Genomic DNA, 18834 nt, shown 5'->3' on the forward strand with positions numbered 1-18834 from the left:
AGCGTACTGGATATTATACAATGATCCAACCAAGAGGTAGTATTATGCGCCTCACTGAAGAACGTAAAGGAGCTGATGTCGAGTTTTTTCACGTCATAGATACTATACTCGTTTTCCTGAGAAAAGGCATCTAATTCCTCCATGAATCTACTGTGTATGGGCGCATTGAAATCTCCCATACAAATTAACTCATTCACTTGAGTTTCATCTACGATAGCTGTAACTCGGCTCAAGATGTCCACAAAGACAGGCAGGTTTTCGTTGCAACATACTGGCATATAAACATTTACCAATAGAGTGACTCCGTGGCTATGTTGTATGGTTATTGCCGCCATCCGATCGTCACCACATTCGATAATAGTTACATTAGCAATTTGCTTCCTTACCAGTATGGCTACGCCTCCGTGTGGTCTTCCCTGAATTATTTCCTCGGAAGAGTTCATTGCTGATGTTCCAGTGGCCAGAAACTCCTCGTGGATACTATTCAGGAAGTTTAAGTCGTCCTTCATCAACCAGGTTTCTTGTAGGAGAAGAATGTCAACATTGTTGCAAATTTCGTGTATACCCGGTGCTATGCGATGTACTGATTTACAGTTGTAGGAACATATTCTAATGGAATTGTTCATGATGAAATATTAGTTTTTTTTTCGCTATAAAAAAATCGTCGTACAAAAGAGTACTGTGGCCAAATATCTCCGTTTAGTGTGGTACTATACATGGATTCAGGAACTCCTATTTTAAAAGTCTTATAATCACCCGATTTTGTTTGTAACTCCTCACATTTACGAACGTCCACATCTTTTGTTTTCAGAAAGTCAATGATCATCTCACAATTCGTTTCTAGACTTAATCTCGATACCACTAAATATTTAACATTTTCTATTGCCTTAAGCCCAGACGAGACATTACTGCCTCGTATGGCGTTTTTATTTTTGAATTTTGGGCGTTTATTATCGTTATTATTGGAGTTATTTTTACTCTTTGCATTTTTAACGATTGTCCACTGGCTAGAAGATTCAGTAATATTATTTACATTTTGAGTTTTGTTTTTAGTGACATCTGTCAATTCATTTCCAACTATTTCGCTATAGAGCGTTGGTGGCTTTGGGTCGCTGTTCACAGATGGCGTTATCTCTTCGTTCGGTATGAATTTTTCATGCTGTCTCCTACCTACATTATGGTGGTCGTTTACGTTATGTTGACGTTTAATTTCTGCCACTTCACATTTCAGAGATTGGATCGATTCCGAATTCTTTGGCGTTTCAATGTTTAACTTATGGATTTCGTTCTTAAGATATGTTAACTCTCTAAGTAGAGAACTCACATCGATATAGTCAAACGTGATGGGAGGCAGTCTATTGATGTTTAGCACAGCGAATTTGGGCAGAGTATCTGGGTCTGTCTCTCTCAGAATTTTAATAATATCGTTGATATTACGTTTCTTCTTACCTTCGCCCACTCTTCTGGTTTGTGCAGCAGGCACGTAGGTTATTAAGATTGCCTTTGCGGCATCTATTTCGTCTTCCTTGAAGAATTCACAAAGTTGGCACAAACTGACTTCGTCCATAACATCCATTTTCTGCTGGATAAAGGCCAACACCTCGTTCACCACAATTCCACAAGAACATCGCGACGTCTTGTCGTTCATTTTCATGTAATTGTTTTTGTTTTTACTCGTAAAAATAACTTTTATTTATTAATTTCGCGGGACGATAAAATAATACGTGTTGTGTACGCCATCTACCGACCGTATATCCTATATATATATATATATATATATATATATATATATATATATATATATATATATATATATATATATATATATATATATATATATATATATATATATATATATATATGTATAAATATATGTATATGTATATATGTATTGCACCGCATTTTTTTGTCAGTTTTACACACGTGTGTAAAGTGATCAGCTTATGGTAGGTCGTAATATCTTTATATACCCAGACATATTAATTATTCTTCAATATATAATATCAATATGTATATTACATAAAACTCATGAATGTGGACAAAACCCGCATATGGGAACAATGATTTAGACAAACTCAATATATTATGTTAATTAATATACACAGTATTTTAGTCTACCTCTATAGTATAGTGTGTAGTGGTTAGCGCGTTTGACTAACTAACATATTGGAGGTTCCCCGTTTGATTCTTAGGGGGGTCAGAATAAATATGTGTGATTCTTCACTCTAATACTGGTATCCGAGGCGCAGGACTTGTTAACGATCTAGATAACACTGGATCAATGATATGCAGTGCCCTTTGCACCATCGGGTGCGGATATGGGTCAGAAGAAGAAGAATATACGTGATTCTACTTTGACGTACCTATAGTTTTTCACGCATCACGATTTTGATAAAAAAAGTCTTAAAGTAAAGACATATTATGATATAATATCTCAATATACAGGGGCCAGCATTCAAAGTGTTACCAATTAAATTAAATTAATCATTTTGCTAACAATATTTTAAGGGGTTTCAAAATTTTTGTTTACAAATACATTTTTTCTCCATATTACGATTTAAATTGATATTTCAACATACAGTGGTAATTTTGGTAATGCTGTTATTTTGTATATTATTTTAAAACTTTAGCATTTCGTAAAAAAAACATTTATTTATTAAATATATTTTTTCTCATAGATGGCAGAAGCTTTATGAGACTGCTAGTTGAGCCAAGTCGAAGGTTCTGCTAACCTTAAAACAAATGGCTGGAACATCGTTGCCCTAGTTCTTAATCACGTATCATTCGAATTACATATTTTACTATACATAGACTAGAAGCCATAAACTCCACCTTCGCTGGCGGTTTTCTCTACGAATTTCATTTCAATACATATTTCCATTGCGAAAAAAATGAGATTTGAAAATTTATAATATTAGGAAATGATGTGGTAAAATACAATTGTTCGATGAAATATAATGAAATGACATGAAGTTACGCATGTCTTTTAACTCGGTTCAGTTCAATGACGAATATCGGCGTTTATAACTAACCATTACGCCATTTACCAACAGGGTTAGGCAGAGAGAAAAGAACGCCAAATCAATCTGTTATTTAAATCTTCACCTCGTTCACATTCATGCATCTCCTCATACATATACACCGATTATTCTGACTTTTATTTAATAAATACAGATTTCTGAAGATATTGAATTTGATACTGATATCTTAACATAAATGAAGAAGAATATGAATTTCTGGGTATTTACAGGGCCTGTCATATGCTGGTTTAAGTGATCACTTTATACACATGTAACATTCACCATTCTACGTTTTATGTTTTTAATATCCTTTGAATGATACATTCTTTCACACATCCGAAATCATTATTTTTCCTCATATAAGTATGTATGTTAAGATATTCATATAAATAACTCCTTAATAGATGACTCTAATATTTATTCAATATTACCCTGGACTGGTACTTAAAGGAGGGCTGATCATCTTTCATTTATGTGTTAATGATCAAGATAACACTGCGTTTATATGAGTCAGTGTCCTATGCCCTGTGCATTTGGTGTGCGGATAAGGGTTTGAAGAAGTAATAGAAAAATCCAAATTTCTGAACAAAGATTTGGACGCACTCAAAATATAATTAACATTGAATTTTGATTTAAAAAATTCTTGAAATCCCATTGGTCACATTACCGAGTTTTATTTTACTTTTTATTTAATTTAATATAGTTACATTTTTAATACAATTTCTATACATTTATGCATATGGCAAGCTTATAATTTTAGTTTCGCTGTGCCTCTCCAAAAAAGAGACTGAGCTCTTGTGCTTGGAGAGGACTTACACTCAAGTTTTATTGTTTTATTTGATTAATGGTATAATTCGGCTGTCTAAATTTAAAACACAGTAAGGGACATTTTTTGTAGTACCTACTTTTTTGCATTTTTGCACAAATGCAAAAAAACGTACTACAAAAAAAAGTTCCTTACTGTGTTTTGAGTTTGGAGAGCCGAATTGTCATTTTCTCTTTTTATACAGATGTATATTTTTATTATTTACTTGTAATTAGTTAGTAAGAATACAAAATGAATACTTAGAATACTTGTCATTCGGTTTTATTGACAAGTTAAAATTTTTCTGAGATAAATGTAATATCGCTGTCAGTTTAATAGAATGTTTATATGGGAAGCGAGTACGTCCTTAGACATCACAAGACCCCTACCTTAAGTGTGTCTCGAACAACGCAATTTCTTAGTGCAAACAGAGCGACAGGTGACAGCTTTAGCGTAGCACTCTTATGTTGTTACAAGAAGCGTAATGTACATATAAAATGGCGTCGTTAAAGCAGGTGAGTAATACGAGTGTATATTGTATTACAATTACTGTCAATGATAGCTTGCGATCAAACGGAGTGTTGTTGCTATTGAATGTCATGAAACAATAATACAATTATCTGAAAAATAACATTAATTAATAAACTAACCATTGCGCCACTTCCTCGCAGGCAGAGATAATAAAGGCCACACTGTATCTGTCTTTGAAAGTAATCATAGCCTCATCCACAGTCATGCATCTCCTCTTACATATACACCAATTATTCTGACTCTTTATTTGACCATATTCAAGTATTTTAAATACTCGATCATGTCGATTTTTCCTCGGATTTCCTCTGCTTCTATTACCAAACAAATTTACCCCATAAATTTGCTTTACAATCCTTTCATCACTCATTCGATTCACATGCCCATATTATCTGTTAAAATTGTTCAAAATTAAGAAAGGGCGATGACACCTTTTTTAATATTATCGATAATGCTTATCTCAGCCTTACGTTCTTTTCTTATATCACCATTTGCACATTTATCATACAACGTTTTGCAGCACATTCATCGGAGAGAACGCATTTCGACTGCATTCAATCTACTTTCATTCTTCTTTTGCTAACTCCATGCTTCACTTTCGTAATACATTTTTGTTTATTTGAATAACACGGATGTATATTGATTTATTGTCCACCCCCGTTGTTTAATGGTTAGCGTGTTTAGCTATCTTGCTGGAGGTCCCGGGTTCGATTCGCAGGAGGAAAATGGTCTCTGAAGAGCAGGAGTGTTGCACCTTGCATTCACGTAAGTAACGGTCAAGATAACAGTGCGTCAATACGATGCAGTGCCTTATGCACCATTGGGTGCAGATAAGAGTTAAAAGAAGAAGACGTTGAATTAAATGTACTCCCAACGACAGCTCGCGATCAAATGGAGTGTTATTGTTATTGGATGTTATGAATAATATTAATTGTGTATAAGAATAACACGGTGACAAGAATACCAAGTTTTAGTAACGCAAACTCTACATCAAATAACATCCATTGTTCTTGGAGAGATGTCTCTCATCTCCGTTCACACTCCAAGCCACCGCTTGTGAACTAGGCTCTGGACCAGTGGTTCTGAACCGGTGCTCCGCGAGCTTGTTGCAAGTGTCCCGCGAAATTATGAAAACCAAAATTTCATGTTGGCTCATTGACTGCACTATTTCAGTAGGAAATATAATGGCTAGATGGCAGCACCCTTGCAAAGTAAAGTTGTGTGCGCTCACCTCACAGCAGCGGTCAAGATATCTTTCATTCTATATCATCATACTTAGAACAATCGAAAATATCATTGAAGTTACAAATCGCTCACTCCTTTCAACAACGTTATTTATCAAAAATCGTCAATTTTCAGTTGTGTATGTTATCAGAATGCCCAGAAAATGTACTACATCCCAGCAAAAGCGGTATATTCTTAACTTAATATTTACCCGCTACAGGGTAGAAAGTGTTGTTTTTGCATTTTGAAGAAAAGGTGTTGTTTAACTTTTTTTTTTTTTTTTAATATTCTAAATATTTTTCAAATGGAGAAAAAACCTTCAGGTTATACTTGCACAATAAAAAGTTCAATAGGTGGCTTAATATATATATATATATATATATATATATATATATATATATATATATATATATATATATATATATATATATATATATATATATATAAATATATATTTATATATATATATATATATATATATATATATATATATATATATATATATATATATATATATATATATATATAATATATATATATATATATGTAATACATTTAATTGTATTTTTAAACTTTAAAAACGACGTCCTGAAAAATCTAGTTTTTTTATATATGACGTTGTTGAAAGGAGCGAGCGATATGTGTAGGAATTTTTACAGACGGTGCTTCATCAATGGTAGATTCACTGGAAGGATTTGTGACCCTTGATTTGTTAACCTTGGCTTAGCAATTTGGATAAAGAAATGAGAGTAGCTATATTAAATATTAGACTAATATCGTTGAAAATTGTAAAAGCCGATAAGCTCAGGGATCACATTAAATAATTTACGTGGCAAAAAATTTCGTTGTAGGATTATTGTATTTTTAAAATTAATGTAACTTGTCTGTAATAAAAAATCAGTTTTTTTTAAATAAAAGTTAACTTTGTACGTTCATTGAATCATAAGTTTTGGTGTAACGCGAATATTCCTTATGAAGAAAAGTGCTCCCTGACCCTGAAAGGTTCAGAGCCACTGCTATGGACTGACGTAACGTGAAGGGTTGTTAGTTACCCCCTTTTCAGATCAGCCCGGAAGCTGCCGAAGAGAAAGGGATCAAAATGCGTAATTCGTATTTCCCATACCGTAATATAATTTTGTTTTAGGATGTAAATAATAATCAGGCAGTAAATCATCCGTGTAGGGATGGGTTTCCTGAATAGCGAAGAAATATTTATTATACGATTTTTGCGTAAGAATTGCCGATTTTTTTTGTATGTCGATTTCTTAGCTATCGGATTTTTGGCCGAAAAATAATAATATTTTTTTCAGGAATCAAAAATAAAATGATTTTATATATGTATACTGTCAGTCTTCAGTAAACAACTCACGGTTTTTTACAGATATCTTAATGTTTTTACTGATTTAGATTTTGTATAGCTTATGGAACATATTTTTGAAAGTATTTTTGTGTGTGGTGTCGCCATTAATTTTGCGAGACTATTATAATTTAACGACTAACTAAAAATCATAACTTTATTAGAGTTTAAAAATAACACTTGAATTAACGCAGTTAATTAAAAACCCAAATATGGTCATACTTTTAATGAAGTAATTTTTATCCCATTTTTTTTCAGAATTTCATTTATTTCATAAAAAATATATGTTAACATTCATATTTACATATATATTTACATTCAAATATATATATAAATATATATATATATATATATATATATATATATATATATATATATATATATATATATATATATATATATATATATATATATATATATATATATATATATATATATATATATATATATATATATATATATATATATATATATATATATATATATATATATATATATATATATATATATATATATATATATATATATATAATTTTTTTTAGTGGAGACCCATCAAGCCACGTTCTATTGTAACATAATATGAAAAGAAAAAATGAAAAATTAAAACTAAATATACAATTCCTAAAATACGAATTCGTTCCTTTATTATGTTTTTGCGCCATATTTTTGTATCCTCTCTTTTCTTACCTACAATATGAATAATTTTTAAATGCTTGGAACTTTGTAATAAAGTGTTTTTCTTCCATATTTATTAATCACTCTTGGGACCTTCAACCCTTTGTAGTGGGTAAAGCGGGTATCATAGTCGTGCGTTAGAGGATTTTTATACTTTTTACTAGATTTTAGCTCAACTATGATTGAAGTTGTAATAAGAAATGCTCACCTTCGAAGTCTTGTTCCGTATACTCCTGGTGGACTGACTGGCGAGCCGCTGGGTCCTTCGGAGCTTCGTCATCTTCAGCCCTAGAAGCCTCCACGGGCATCTTAGGAGTGCTGTGAAATAATAAAAAAAAAACAATTAAATATCTGCTTCAGTTCAATAAAAAAAAACATTTTAAAAGTAAGTTACATACTTTCAAGAATATATTTTTCAGACACCCAAATATTTTGACGTTTTAATCGTGTTTGGATTTTTTAAAAACAAATATTAAATTAACATCATTTTTTACAATTTTTTATCGAAATTAAAAATATTAGGAGTACTGTGAAATAATAATTTAAAAAAAATCTGCTAAGGTTCCAGCAAAAATACTTTTATAGTATGTAACATACTTTCACGAATATGCTATTACGATACCTAATTTTTTTTTCACTATTTAACGTGCATGTTTTATTTTAAACATATCGCTCACTCCTTTCAAGAACGTCATAAATCAAAAAACTTGATTTCTCAGGGGAACGTTTTTAAAGTTTAAAAATATACTACAATGTATTAAAAATAAATATCAAGCCACTTATTGAATTTTTTACTGTACAACAGATCTTTTTAGGTAAAACCTGAAGGTTTTTTTCCATTTGAAAGATATATAGTATATTTAAAAAAATAATTAAACGATACCTTTTCTTCAAAATGCAAAAACAACACTTTCTGCCCTGTAGCGAGTAAATATTAAGTTAAAAATATGCCGCTTTTGCTGGAATAAAGTACATTTTCTGGGCATTGCTAAAACATGCACAACTGAAAATTGACGATTTTTGATTTATGACGTTCTTGAAAGGAGTGAGCGATATATTGAATTTACAGCACTTTTTATTTTCATCAAAATTATTATTGATTAGGTACTCAATAATAATGAAGAACTTATTGAAATAGGAATAAAACTATTTGACCTTTGTTGTGATATCCATTATATATCACGTTAATGGAAAGGTATCATTAAAAACAATCAAAGCGTTCATAAATCCATATTTCTCTTTTCACAGAGGTGTATAATAGTTCAATCATCAGAAAATTAACTTTACAACATTTTGAGTGTGTCCAAATACTTGTTCACAAAATCTGGATTATCTCCAATTACAGGAGTTATTTTCATATTATTTTTTGACATCTCATCAAAGATGAAGAAGAATATGGAAGTCTGGGCATTTACGCGGCTTACGACCGTCATAGGCTGGTTTAAGTGATCACTTTACACACGTGTAACATTCACCAATTCTACCCATTTTTGACAACCACACTACTCAAATTCTTGGAAGTTCTATATATATGAACCAATTTAGAAACCTTGTTCATGAATCACTAGAACTTCACTAGAGACATCTATTGGTGAGATGTAAAGAAGCTTTTTATTAAGCAGAAACTCTTATATTAGTATGTGAGATCCGAATCCTGGATTAAAATCACACACATGAGAAACGCCAGAAAATACCATTTTCATTTTTATTACTAAGCTTATAATTTGACCAGATAATTTATCTGGTAAGAGTTTCTGCTTAATAAAAAGCTTCTTTACATCTCACCAACAAATGTCTCTAGTGAAGTTCTAGTTATTCATGAACAAGGTTTCATAATTGGTTCATATATATAGAACTTCCAAGAATTTGAGTAGTGTGGTTGTCAATAATGGGTAGAATTGGTGAATGTTACACGTGTGTAAAGTGATCACTTAAACCAGCCTATGACGGTCGTAAGCCGCGTAAATGCCCAGACTTCCATATTCTTCTTCATCTTTGATGAGATGTCAAAAAAATAATAAGAAAATTAACAACTGGTAATTCCCATAAACGCACGTAACTAATTTGTATTCATTAAACGATCGCACCTACTAATAAACTAGTCGAGTACTAAGTTCTTATTAATATGGAGGTATTCATAAACAAGTCCACAGACTTTAATCAAACAATAATAATCTAAGCGAGTTCCTACAATCCACTAGAAATTTGCATATAATAAACATTACACAACAGTAATATCACTATATTCATAGTCATGAATTACCTATAACGTGTATCACGACTTTAAAACACGTTGTTTCATCAATACCTACTAAAGAATGTATTCTTTATGTTTGTACGAGTCGTGTTTTTTTATTTAAACAAGTAAGTTATTTGTATAAAATTTTAAAGAAAAATTGTCAAATAAAGCTATCTTTTAAATGTAAATATCAGGTTGTCAAAATTGACGTTTTTTTCATAAATAAGAACGTTATTTTCAAAATCTCTACTTTTATAAATATGTCATACGTAGGTACTGAAAATGGGACTTTTTTTTAAATTTTCATCATACCCATAATTACAAATCATCGTTTCGAGTATGTCAAATTTTGAAAGCGGTCAGTTCAGGATTTGGAATGTATGAGGAGGATTTGAAATGTGTGGCTTTTGCCGCACATTTGTTTGAGTGCATTCAATCTACTTTCATCCATCTTTCGCTAACTCCATGCTTCTCTTCCATACATTAGGCTTGGAACCAGGTCACCGTTGTGTACAAGAAAATAGTAAAATTAAAAATATTGATTTAAAAATTATAATTATAAATTTAAAATATAAAGGTTAAAACATGATCCCTTTTCAAACGTTGTTTATGATTTTATAAGATTTTAATTTATTCAAGAATTTTTCAATCCCTCTAACGACCTTTTCCGTAACTTCAAAGAAATACAATTTCTAAAACAAACTTTCGATAACCTTTTGGTTAATGCGCTAGGCATACGAAACAGAATGTCAAGAAATCCTATAGATTTAGTTAATACTAACTTTCAAAGTTACAACATTTATTGTTTTGCAACATTTATTGTAAGCACATGGGGCTTACAATAAATGTTGCAAAAACCCATGTGTTGTGCAACAGCTCATGCCTAGATGCCCAACAACCCTTGACGTTGAGTAACCAGCGCATCGAAAGGGTCGAGAGTTTCAAGTACTTGGGAGTGTACGCGACTGAAAATGGCAGCCTTCAAAAGGAACTGGGAGTGCGATTAGGACTCGCTGGGTCCGCATTCAACAGTATGAAGGCTGTCTGGAGATCGGATTTATACTCGGTGAAAACCAAATGCCGCCTATACAATGCCTGCATTGCTCCTGTTCTCTTATACGGCTGTGAAACATGGCACCTTACAAGGGCCCAAAGCAGCCGTGTATTAAGCTTTGAGAACAGGTGTTTGCGGAGAATCTTAGGCGTGCGGTGGTTTGACTTTGTGAGGAATGAAGAGATAAGACGTAGGACGCAGCAAATCTTGGTCACAACTGTCGTCAAAAAAAGGCGATTCAGTTGGCTTGGCCACGTACTCCGCATGCCTCCTGAGAGCCTTAATCAAGCTTGCCTCTTTTACAAGGCATCAGGTTCGCGCCGCCCAGGACGACCATTGCTGACAATTCGTCGGCAGTTCTCGTCAGAACTTCGCGACGCGGATCTGACTTGGGAGGATGCAAGGGAGCTGGCAGCCGACAGAAAAGCCTGGAGACAGTTTGTGGACTCCATATGCTCCACCTAGGGAGCGGATATGGTTATTATTAACTTTCAAAAGTAAATAAGATACTTACTTCTTTAATGCAAAACATAACATGGAAAATCCTTAGCAAATCTAACACAAAATGATACAGGAAAAGTGTATGAGTGTGAAAATACCTTTTATGGGATATTTTATAGTGTTTTTCATGTCGCTCACTACTTTCAACAACGTCATATATAAAAAAAACTAGATTTTTCAGGAGAACGTTTTTAAGGTTTAAAAATATAAAACAATATATTGAAAAAAATATCAAGCCACTTATTGAACTTTTTACTGTGCAACAGATCTTTTTAGGTAAAACCTGAATGTTTTTTCTCCATTTGTAAAATATTTAGTATATTAAAAAAAAAAAAAACAATACTTTTTCTTCAAAATGTAAAAACAACACTTCCTGCCCTGTAGCCGGTAAATATTAAGTTAAAAATATGCCGCTTTTGCTGAGATATAGTACATCTTCTGGGCATTCCGAAAACAGGCACAACTGAAAATTGACGATTTTTGATATATGACGTTGTTGAAAGGAGTGAGCGATGTATGTGATTATAATCCCTCAGGATACGGACCTCACATACAAGAGTTTCTGCTCAATAAAAAGCTTCTTTCATCTCACCATAGATGTCTCTAGTGAAATTCTAGTGATTCAAGCACTTTATTTTGGATTTGAACAATATATAGAGAAGTTCCAAGAATTTGAGTAGTGTGGTTGTCAATTATGGGTAGAATTTGTGAATGCTACACGCGTGTTAAGTGATCACTTAAACCAGCCTATGACGGTCGTTAGCCCCGTGAATGCCGAGACTTCCATATTCTTTGTTAGATATGTTGAGATGTCAAAAAATAATATGAAATCCTTCCACTTACGATTTTAGAAAAACGTTGATTTTAGATTTATGTTTAAAGAAATACAATCATTCGTCTTCAAGTACCGTTTATTGGTTACAATGAAATATTTATATCTTATCTCTTTGGATAAGAATAGTTCTAGAGCTATTAATATTAAGTGCTATAAGACTTAGCACAACACTCACAGAAGATGGATTAAACCATCTAATGATGCTATAAAGTATAAAACAAGTACTGAAAAACATTTTTTATGATTGAATTATTGGGTAAGCAATGTAGACAGAATAAATCTATTTTTTGTGTATAATATTACCGTTTTTGAAGAAAAAACGTTTTGTCCTGATTTTTTTTGTCGGTCGAACTGCATTTTATTTAATATAATAACTACATATATAGTTTTTTCCACGTACATTTTATTCTACCAGTGAACGCCAACGATAAAACTTGGTCAATGGTCGAATAAAACATGTGTGGAAAATAGCATACAGTTGTTATTTTTTCATTAATTGATTCGGCAGTCACTTTGTGGTAAAATCTATCCATTTTAATTAATGTTTTACTTACATAAACTAACCCCCTAACCTAACCCTAACCCGCACCTAAATGTGCATAGGGCACTGTATCATATAAACGCAGTGTTATCTTGATCGTAAACACATGAAGGAAAGGTGATCAGCCCTCCGCTTCAGGTACCAGTCCAGGATAATATTGAATAAATATAGGAGTAAAAAAAATCACTTATATTTATTTGACCCTCAATGGAAATCGAACCCAGGACCTCCAGAACGGTAGCCGAGCGTGCTGACCATTTAACTACGGAGGTGGATAAAAACTAAATTTATAATATTATTAAAATACGTTAATTACCGAAAAGGTTTTTTTTGTGAATTTCAAAACTGACAAATTTAAGTATTGGCGTTTAACGTGTTAAGTCCGTAGATATTATATAAAAATTGCCACAACAAATTTTGTTCGCCTCCATAGTGTAATGGTTACCGCGTTTGGCTACCATTCTAGAGGTTCCAGGTTCGACTCTCAATTAAATATAAGTATGTTTTACTCAAATATTAATTTAATATTACCTTAGACTGGTAACTTAACCGTGTCTTATCGCTTTAACTTCATATAAATAATGATCAACTCAACATTGGATCAATTCGATGCCGTGCAGTACAGAAGAAATGCATAAATGCAATTATTTACACTATCACTTTACATATATTTTTACGCATGTGAACACAGTTGTTGGAGCGTTTTTAAAACAAATTGTCTTTTTATGGATTCATCATAATAAAATATATTTTCTTAAGAAGTATGAATACCTGCATTATAAAACACACAATCATAAAAAAATATAATCCTACATAAAATAGATATTATTGAAACCAGTTTTGGAATGCCTATGCATTGTAAACATTGATATCAAACATACGTTTGTATATTTTTTACGATACATAGAGATTATACAAATAAAGCCTTCAAATGGTGAGTTAATTTGAACATTTATTTTACAGAAAGTACAGTATCGAACAGATTAATTGAAACAATACTTTTTTGTTGTATTTTCTTAAAAAGTTTTGTAAAATCTTTTGTTTATTAGTTATATCACAAATTAACTTTTATATGATCTCATTTGGGCTCAATCAAAGATTTTACTCTTCTTGGCATCTATTATATAAGGTTTTGGCACGTGGATGCCATTTTTCGTCTCGAAACCATACCTGAATTATGGACCAAATGAGCTTTTCCACCGTAGTGCAAACAATTATGGAGAGCCGATTCTTACAGATTGCCGATAGATTTTCAATTAGGTTTATGTCTGGTAAAATTCTTGACCAGTCCAACACAGTTCATTGTTTTGTGTGAAAATTTTCATAATTTTTCGGATTTGTGGCAGGGGGTTAAATTCTGGTGAAAGATTCGATTACAATTTGGCTTGTACAATTGTGAATGAGAATTGCCCCAAACCAACTACAATTTAAAATTCAACAAGTAAATAATTATAATTAAAATGTAACTTTTTTTAAAAATCACTATAAATATTTTTTTATAACTTAATATAATGTTTACCGGTTTCGAAGCTAACCTCAGTCTTGATAAAGAGGCGGTTAGCTTCGAAACCGGTTGACATTAAGATTAAGTTAATTTAAAATATTTATAGTGATTTTAAATCAAAGTTACAATTCAATTACAAAATGGAAATTTACAAAGTTAGTGCTTCAAATATAAATTATAAGTAAACAAGTATCTATCAAAAAGTGACGCGGTGATGTATTTAACTTGTTTACACAAATTGCTTTGCTGTTACTTATCATTACCGTATATGTATATCATTCATTATCATCAAGTATAGTCACATGTTAATAATCGTTTTGTTATTTGACAGACAGATTTACAGATAATCAGAACGATATACAGTATTATCATAAGCATACATTTTTGTAGTAGGCATACATAACACGCCTTATCAGGATTGAAACATTACGCAGCTATAGTTTATATATTATTATCTCTAGTAATCTGTGGTCTATAAAGACACATTAAAAATAAGAATTTATATGTGAGTATCTACTCCAAGTTATCAATTATTTAATTAAATAATTAACGAATATATTTGTTTGTTGATGGAGAGACAGCTGGTTTTCCACCTCAGAGGAGCGGACCGGAGAATAACAGGTACAGTCCTAACTGAAGAAGAAGAAGGAGAAGAAGAAGACGATGTGTTTCCAATTATTATAATTAAAAATATATATTCACAACATTTTGAGTGTGTCCAAATTGTTCACAATTCTGGGTTTTCTTAACATATTTTTTTACATCTCAACATAGATGAATAAGAATATGGAGGTCTGAGTATTTACAGGGCTTATGACATGTCATAATCAGCATATGACAGATTATAAGCCCTGTAAATACCCAGACTTCTATATTATTGTTCATCTATGTTGAGATGTCAATAAAATGTTAAATAGTATATATTCGTTAGTCAAATTATTTTCGTAAATTTTAAGTATATTTATATGATTTATAAAGGTGTGTCGAGACAGTTTGGACACGTGAAACGATGTGTGAAGAAAGAACGATCAAATAAATTTAGGAGGAAAATTTAGTTGCAAATAGGAGCAGGAGAAGACCGAGGAAAGCTTGGCATGATCAGGTATGTTAAATACTTGAAAGCGGTCAGGTCTGGAGGAGAAATAATCGTCGGGTATATATGTGTAGATGCGTGAACGTGGATGAGGAGAATAATGTTTGGAAAGACAGATTGGTACGGCGTTCTATTCTCTCAGCCTTCCCCTGCAGGGAATGTGATGGTTAGTTTGTTTTGGATTCGGACTCTGGACTTCTGGTAGCTAAAAATACTGACCACACACTAATAATATGGATCAACTATAGATTACGATGGCCGTAGTGAATTTTGAATGAAGGTTAAAAAAGATTTTGAATAAATTTCAATAAAGAATAACGATGGCAAAAAGTGAAAAATCTCTCCCTTGTATCTTCCAAACGTGAATACAAAATTTTGCGAGTCGATGACCTTTTTTATTAGTCGACATTGGCGCCAATAGGGAAAAAGCAGACAATGCTTGTATCTACTTGCAACGCAATATCTAAATTGAATTTCTTTATCCAAAAAGTGTTTAGTTGAATATTTTTAACTCTCGACCACCGGACTTGTACCTTAATACAGGACTATCGTAAAATTTACGACGATATGAAAAAATCACATATTACCAAAAATGTTTTCTAAACAATTATAAATAATTTCACCGTGTTTTTTGATACCTTAAAAAAATATAAACATAAAATATCGGTTGAAAACTAAGAAGATGCTATTTGTCACTTCATTCATACTTAATACATGCATACTAAATATAACAAAGGCGTCATGAGAAATCTTGACATATTTTGGTGTAAACATGGGATATAAAAACTCCACCAAGGAAGTAGGTACTCTGAGATTAACCGGATCATGAATAATCCTCAAGGATTGCTGAGGATTTATTCTCAGCAGCAAACAGATATAAAATAATAATGCCTTCATGTGTTGCCTCGGTGTTCCCCATATATTAGATATCCGTCGTGAATTATACGAATGTCCCGTAATATAGGGTTACAAATAAGTGGAATTAACTTTACCCGAATATTATTATAAGCATAGCCCGATATTGTTATTTTAAAAATGTCAATGTACAACCGAGTACAAACGTTGACGCTTAAATTTATAAAAAGAAAGAAGGCTTGTATCTTGTGGTGTGGTGACATCCTAACGGACCAATGTGTCTGTTCTTTGGGCTCTGAATGTGACCGACAAACTCTTTTTAATTTATTTCCAGTTATGAGAAAATAAAGAAAAATAATTGAATGATGATAAAAAGAGAATGAGAACATACCCCATGAAAAAAATCGAAAAATTTCGGATCTATAAATTGGAAAACTAACATTTTAAATCTAAAGTTCACTTAGTAAACACTATTTTTTCTTAAAATCTATTGTTACCGCATGTGAAGCTAAGTGTAAATTTCAGATTTGTGACCTAGGGGAGTTGAAGTATGAACTGGCGGTAGGAGCTGTTTATTTTTTATTAATGGGAATATGAACAATACGGGGGAGGCTTGAGTTATTGTCATATTGTTTTGCTTTTATTATAATATTTTTATGAATTTCTATTGTTTCAAAATATTGCAGATTATGACTTTCCATATCAATATTATGGTATATTGTTGTTATACAAATGTGTGATTATTGTCTATTGAATAGTAAACTCTAAAAAATACTATTTATGTATATAACATTGACATAATTCACGAGTCAAATAGAATTTAAGGAATAGTGGTATTTACTAAGTGAAATTCAAATTAAAAATTATACATATTATCACAAAATGACTGCCGAATTAATGAAGAAAAACTAACTCTTGAATAGTCTTTCAAAATTAGATAATGGTTTAAAAAAAATATATTTATTCAACGATTGTATACTCCAATAATCATTTAATAGCTTACGTCATAAACGATTAAGAATTCCATTTAATAACGCGGGTATTTGCGTGGTTTATAGTATCAGGATAAATTGATTTAAAAGGGTTAAAAATCGATTAGAGATTTGTAAATTTGAGACTAAAAATTATAATTAATCCTGAAGACAAGCAAACATATTAACTTTGTGGTGTTATCTATATAAACAAAAAAATAAAAATAAATATTCAATTGATAGCAAAATGTAATTTGTAACATAAAGAATATCGTAGTCGTACAGGTAAAAATGACCAAGTGCATTTTTTACAAAAACGTGTTTTTTGTAAAAAATGAATATTGACTATTTGATATCTTACTAGCTCAATATTGCCCTGTTAAATTCTCAAAGCGATTTTAAACCTGGAAGTACAATATATTCATTTGTTAAAAATGACTAACTGCATTGATGTTTATTTTCTTGCCAAGCAAAAGTGACTTAAATGGCCCTCCTGAACATTTTACGTTTTGTTAGTAGGTCATTTTCTCCTGTACGACAACGATATGTTAAATATTTTGAAGGATCGATAAGACTGTAGAAGTATGTTAACATTAAATATATATATTTATTTATTAATATAACCAACGACGTATCCAATTTTGAATAATAAATTACCGTAGTAATTATAAATAATAAAAAAATGAGGTAAGCAATATTGATAAAATTAACAAATTTGTGTTTAGGGGCTTGTGAATCGAATGAGTGAAGAAAGAATAGGAAGACAAATTTTTTAAACAAATGTAGTTGGTGATAGAAGCAGAAGAAGACTGAAAAAACTTCTCATGATCAAGTATATCAAATACAGGCCAGGAGCCGGAATAATCGGCGAGTATAAATGTTGAGATGCATGCATGTAGAAGAGACGTTGATTGTTTGCAAAGACAGATTGGTATGGCATTTTATTCTCTTTCCCTACCTCTGCGAAGGAGCGACGGGATAGTTAGTTAGATAGTTAAAACTAATAAATTTAAAACAAATCATATTTCAATGAATTTTATCAATGTACTAGTATCCCGATGAAAATAGAACAACCCTATTGAAGTATTATTTTAGGAAATGATGAATCATTATATTTTAACGAAAATCAGTATTCGACTGAGTATAAATTCTGTTCTACCTTCAATATTATATATAAACCCATCGTTATCCCTCTTTGAATGGTTTCTCCTATTATAAATTCGAAATCGGGGAGAAAATCATTTTCACCCAACTAAAAGCTTTTATTGTCAAAAGATTAAATATAAAATTTATTTATATAAGACAGGTACCTTCTACCATCGTTTGTGGAATGAACTAGGACTTGCGAATATTAGTAATTCAGCGGTTGAAATTGTCCCCGCCTAAAGATGGGGTCTATATATAAACACATAGTTAAGTTAATTAATTAACATTATAAAATAACTTGAATTATGTTCACTCAGGAGAAATATCTGATTTTAAATATTTTACACCGAGAATATTTGTACAAGTATATAAAAAAAAATACATTAAAAGACACTTATAACTCAAAATGTAAAACTTAAAAAAAACTTATGTTTTAAAATTATATACATTAAAACCAGTTAAAATATGTCGGTAATTAAAAAGAAT

At 31.5% G+C, this 18834-nt stretch overlaps 1 protein-coding gene across 3 annotated transcripts in view; it reads right to left on the reverse strand.

Annotated features, from left to right (window-relative positions):
* Positions 1-18834, reverse strand: part of Ndae1 (Na[+]-driven anion exchanger 1) — an 86254-nt gene that overhangs the window by 51958 nt on the left and 15462 nt on the right. For all 3 annotated transcript variants that reach the window (XM_088264969.1, XM_088264968.1, XM_088264967.1), the window contains exon 3: positions 7818-7927. In XM_088264969.1, the coding sequence (XP_088121095.1) occupies positions 7818-7927 (110 nt within the window). The remainder of the gene's footprint in view (positions 1-7817; positions 7928-18834) is intronic.

The sequence above is a fragment of the Brachycentrus maculatus genome, unplaced genomic scaffold, assembly GCF_059751285.1.
Source record: "Brachycentrus maculatus isolate JH-2025_06_01 unplaced genomic scaffold, ASM5975128v1 h1tg000240l, whole genome shotgun sequence".
Classification (NCBI taxonomy): Eukaryota; Metazoa; Arthropoda; class Insecta; order Trichoptera; family Brachycentridae; genus Brachycentrus; species Brachycentrus maculatus.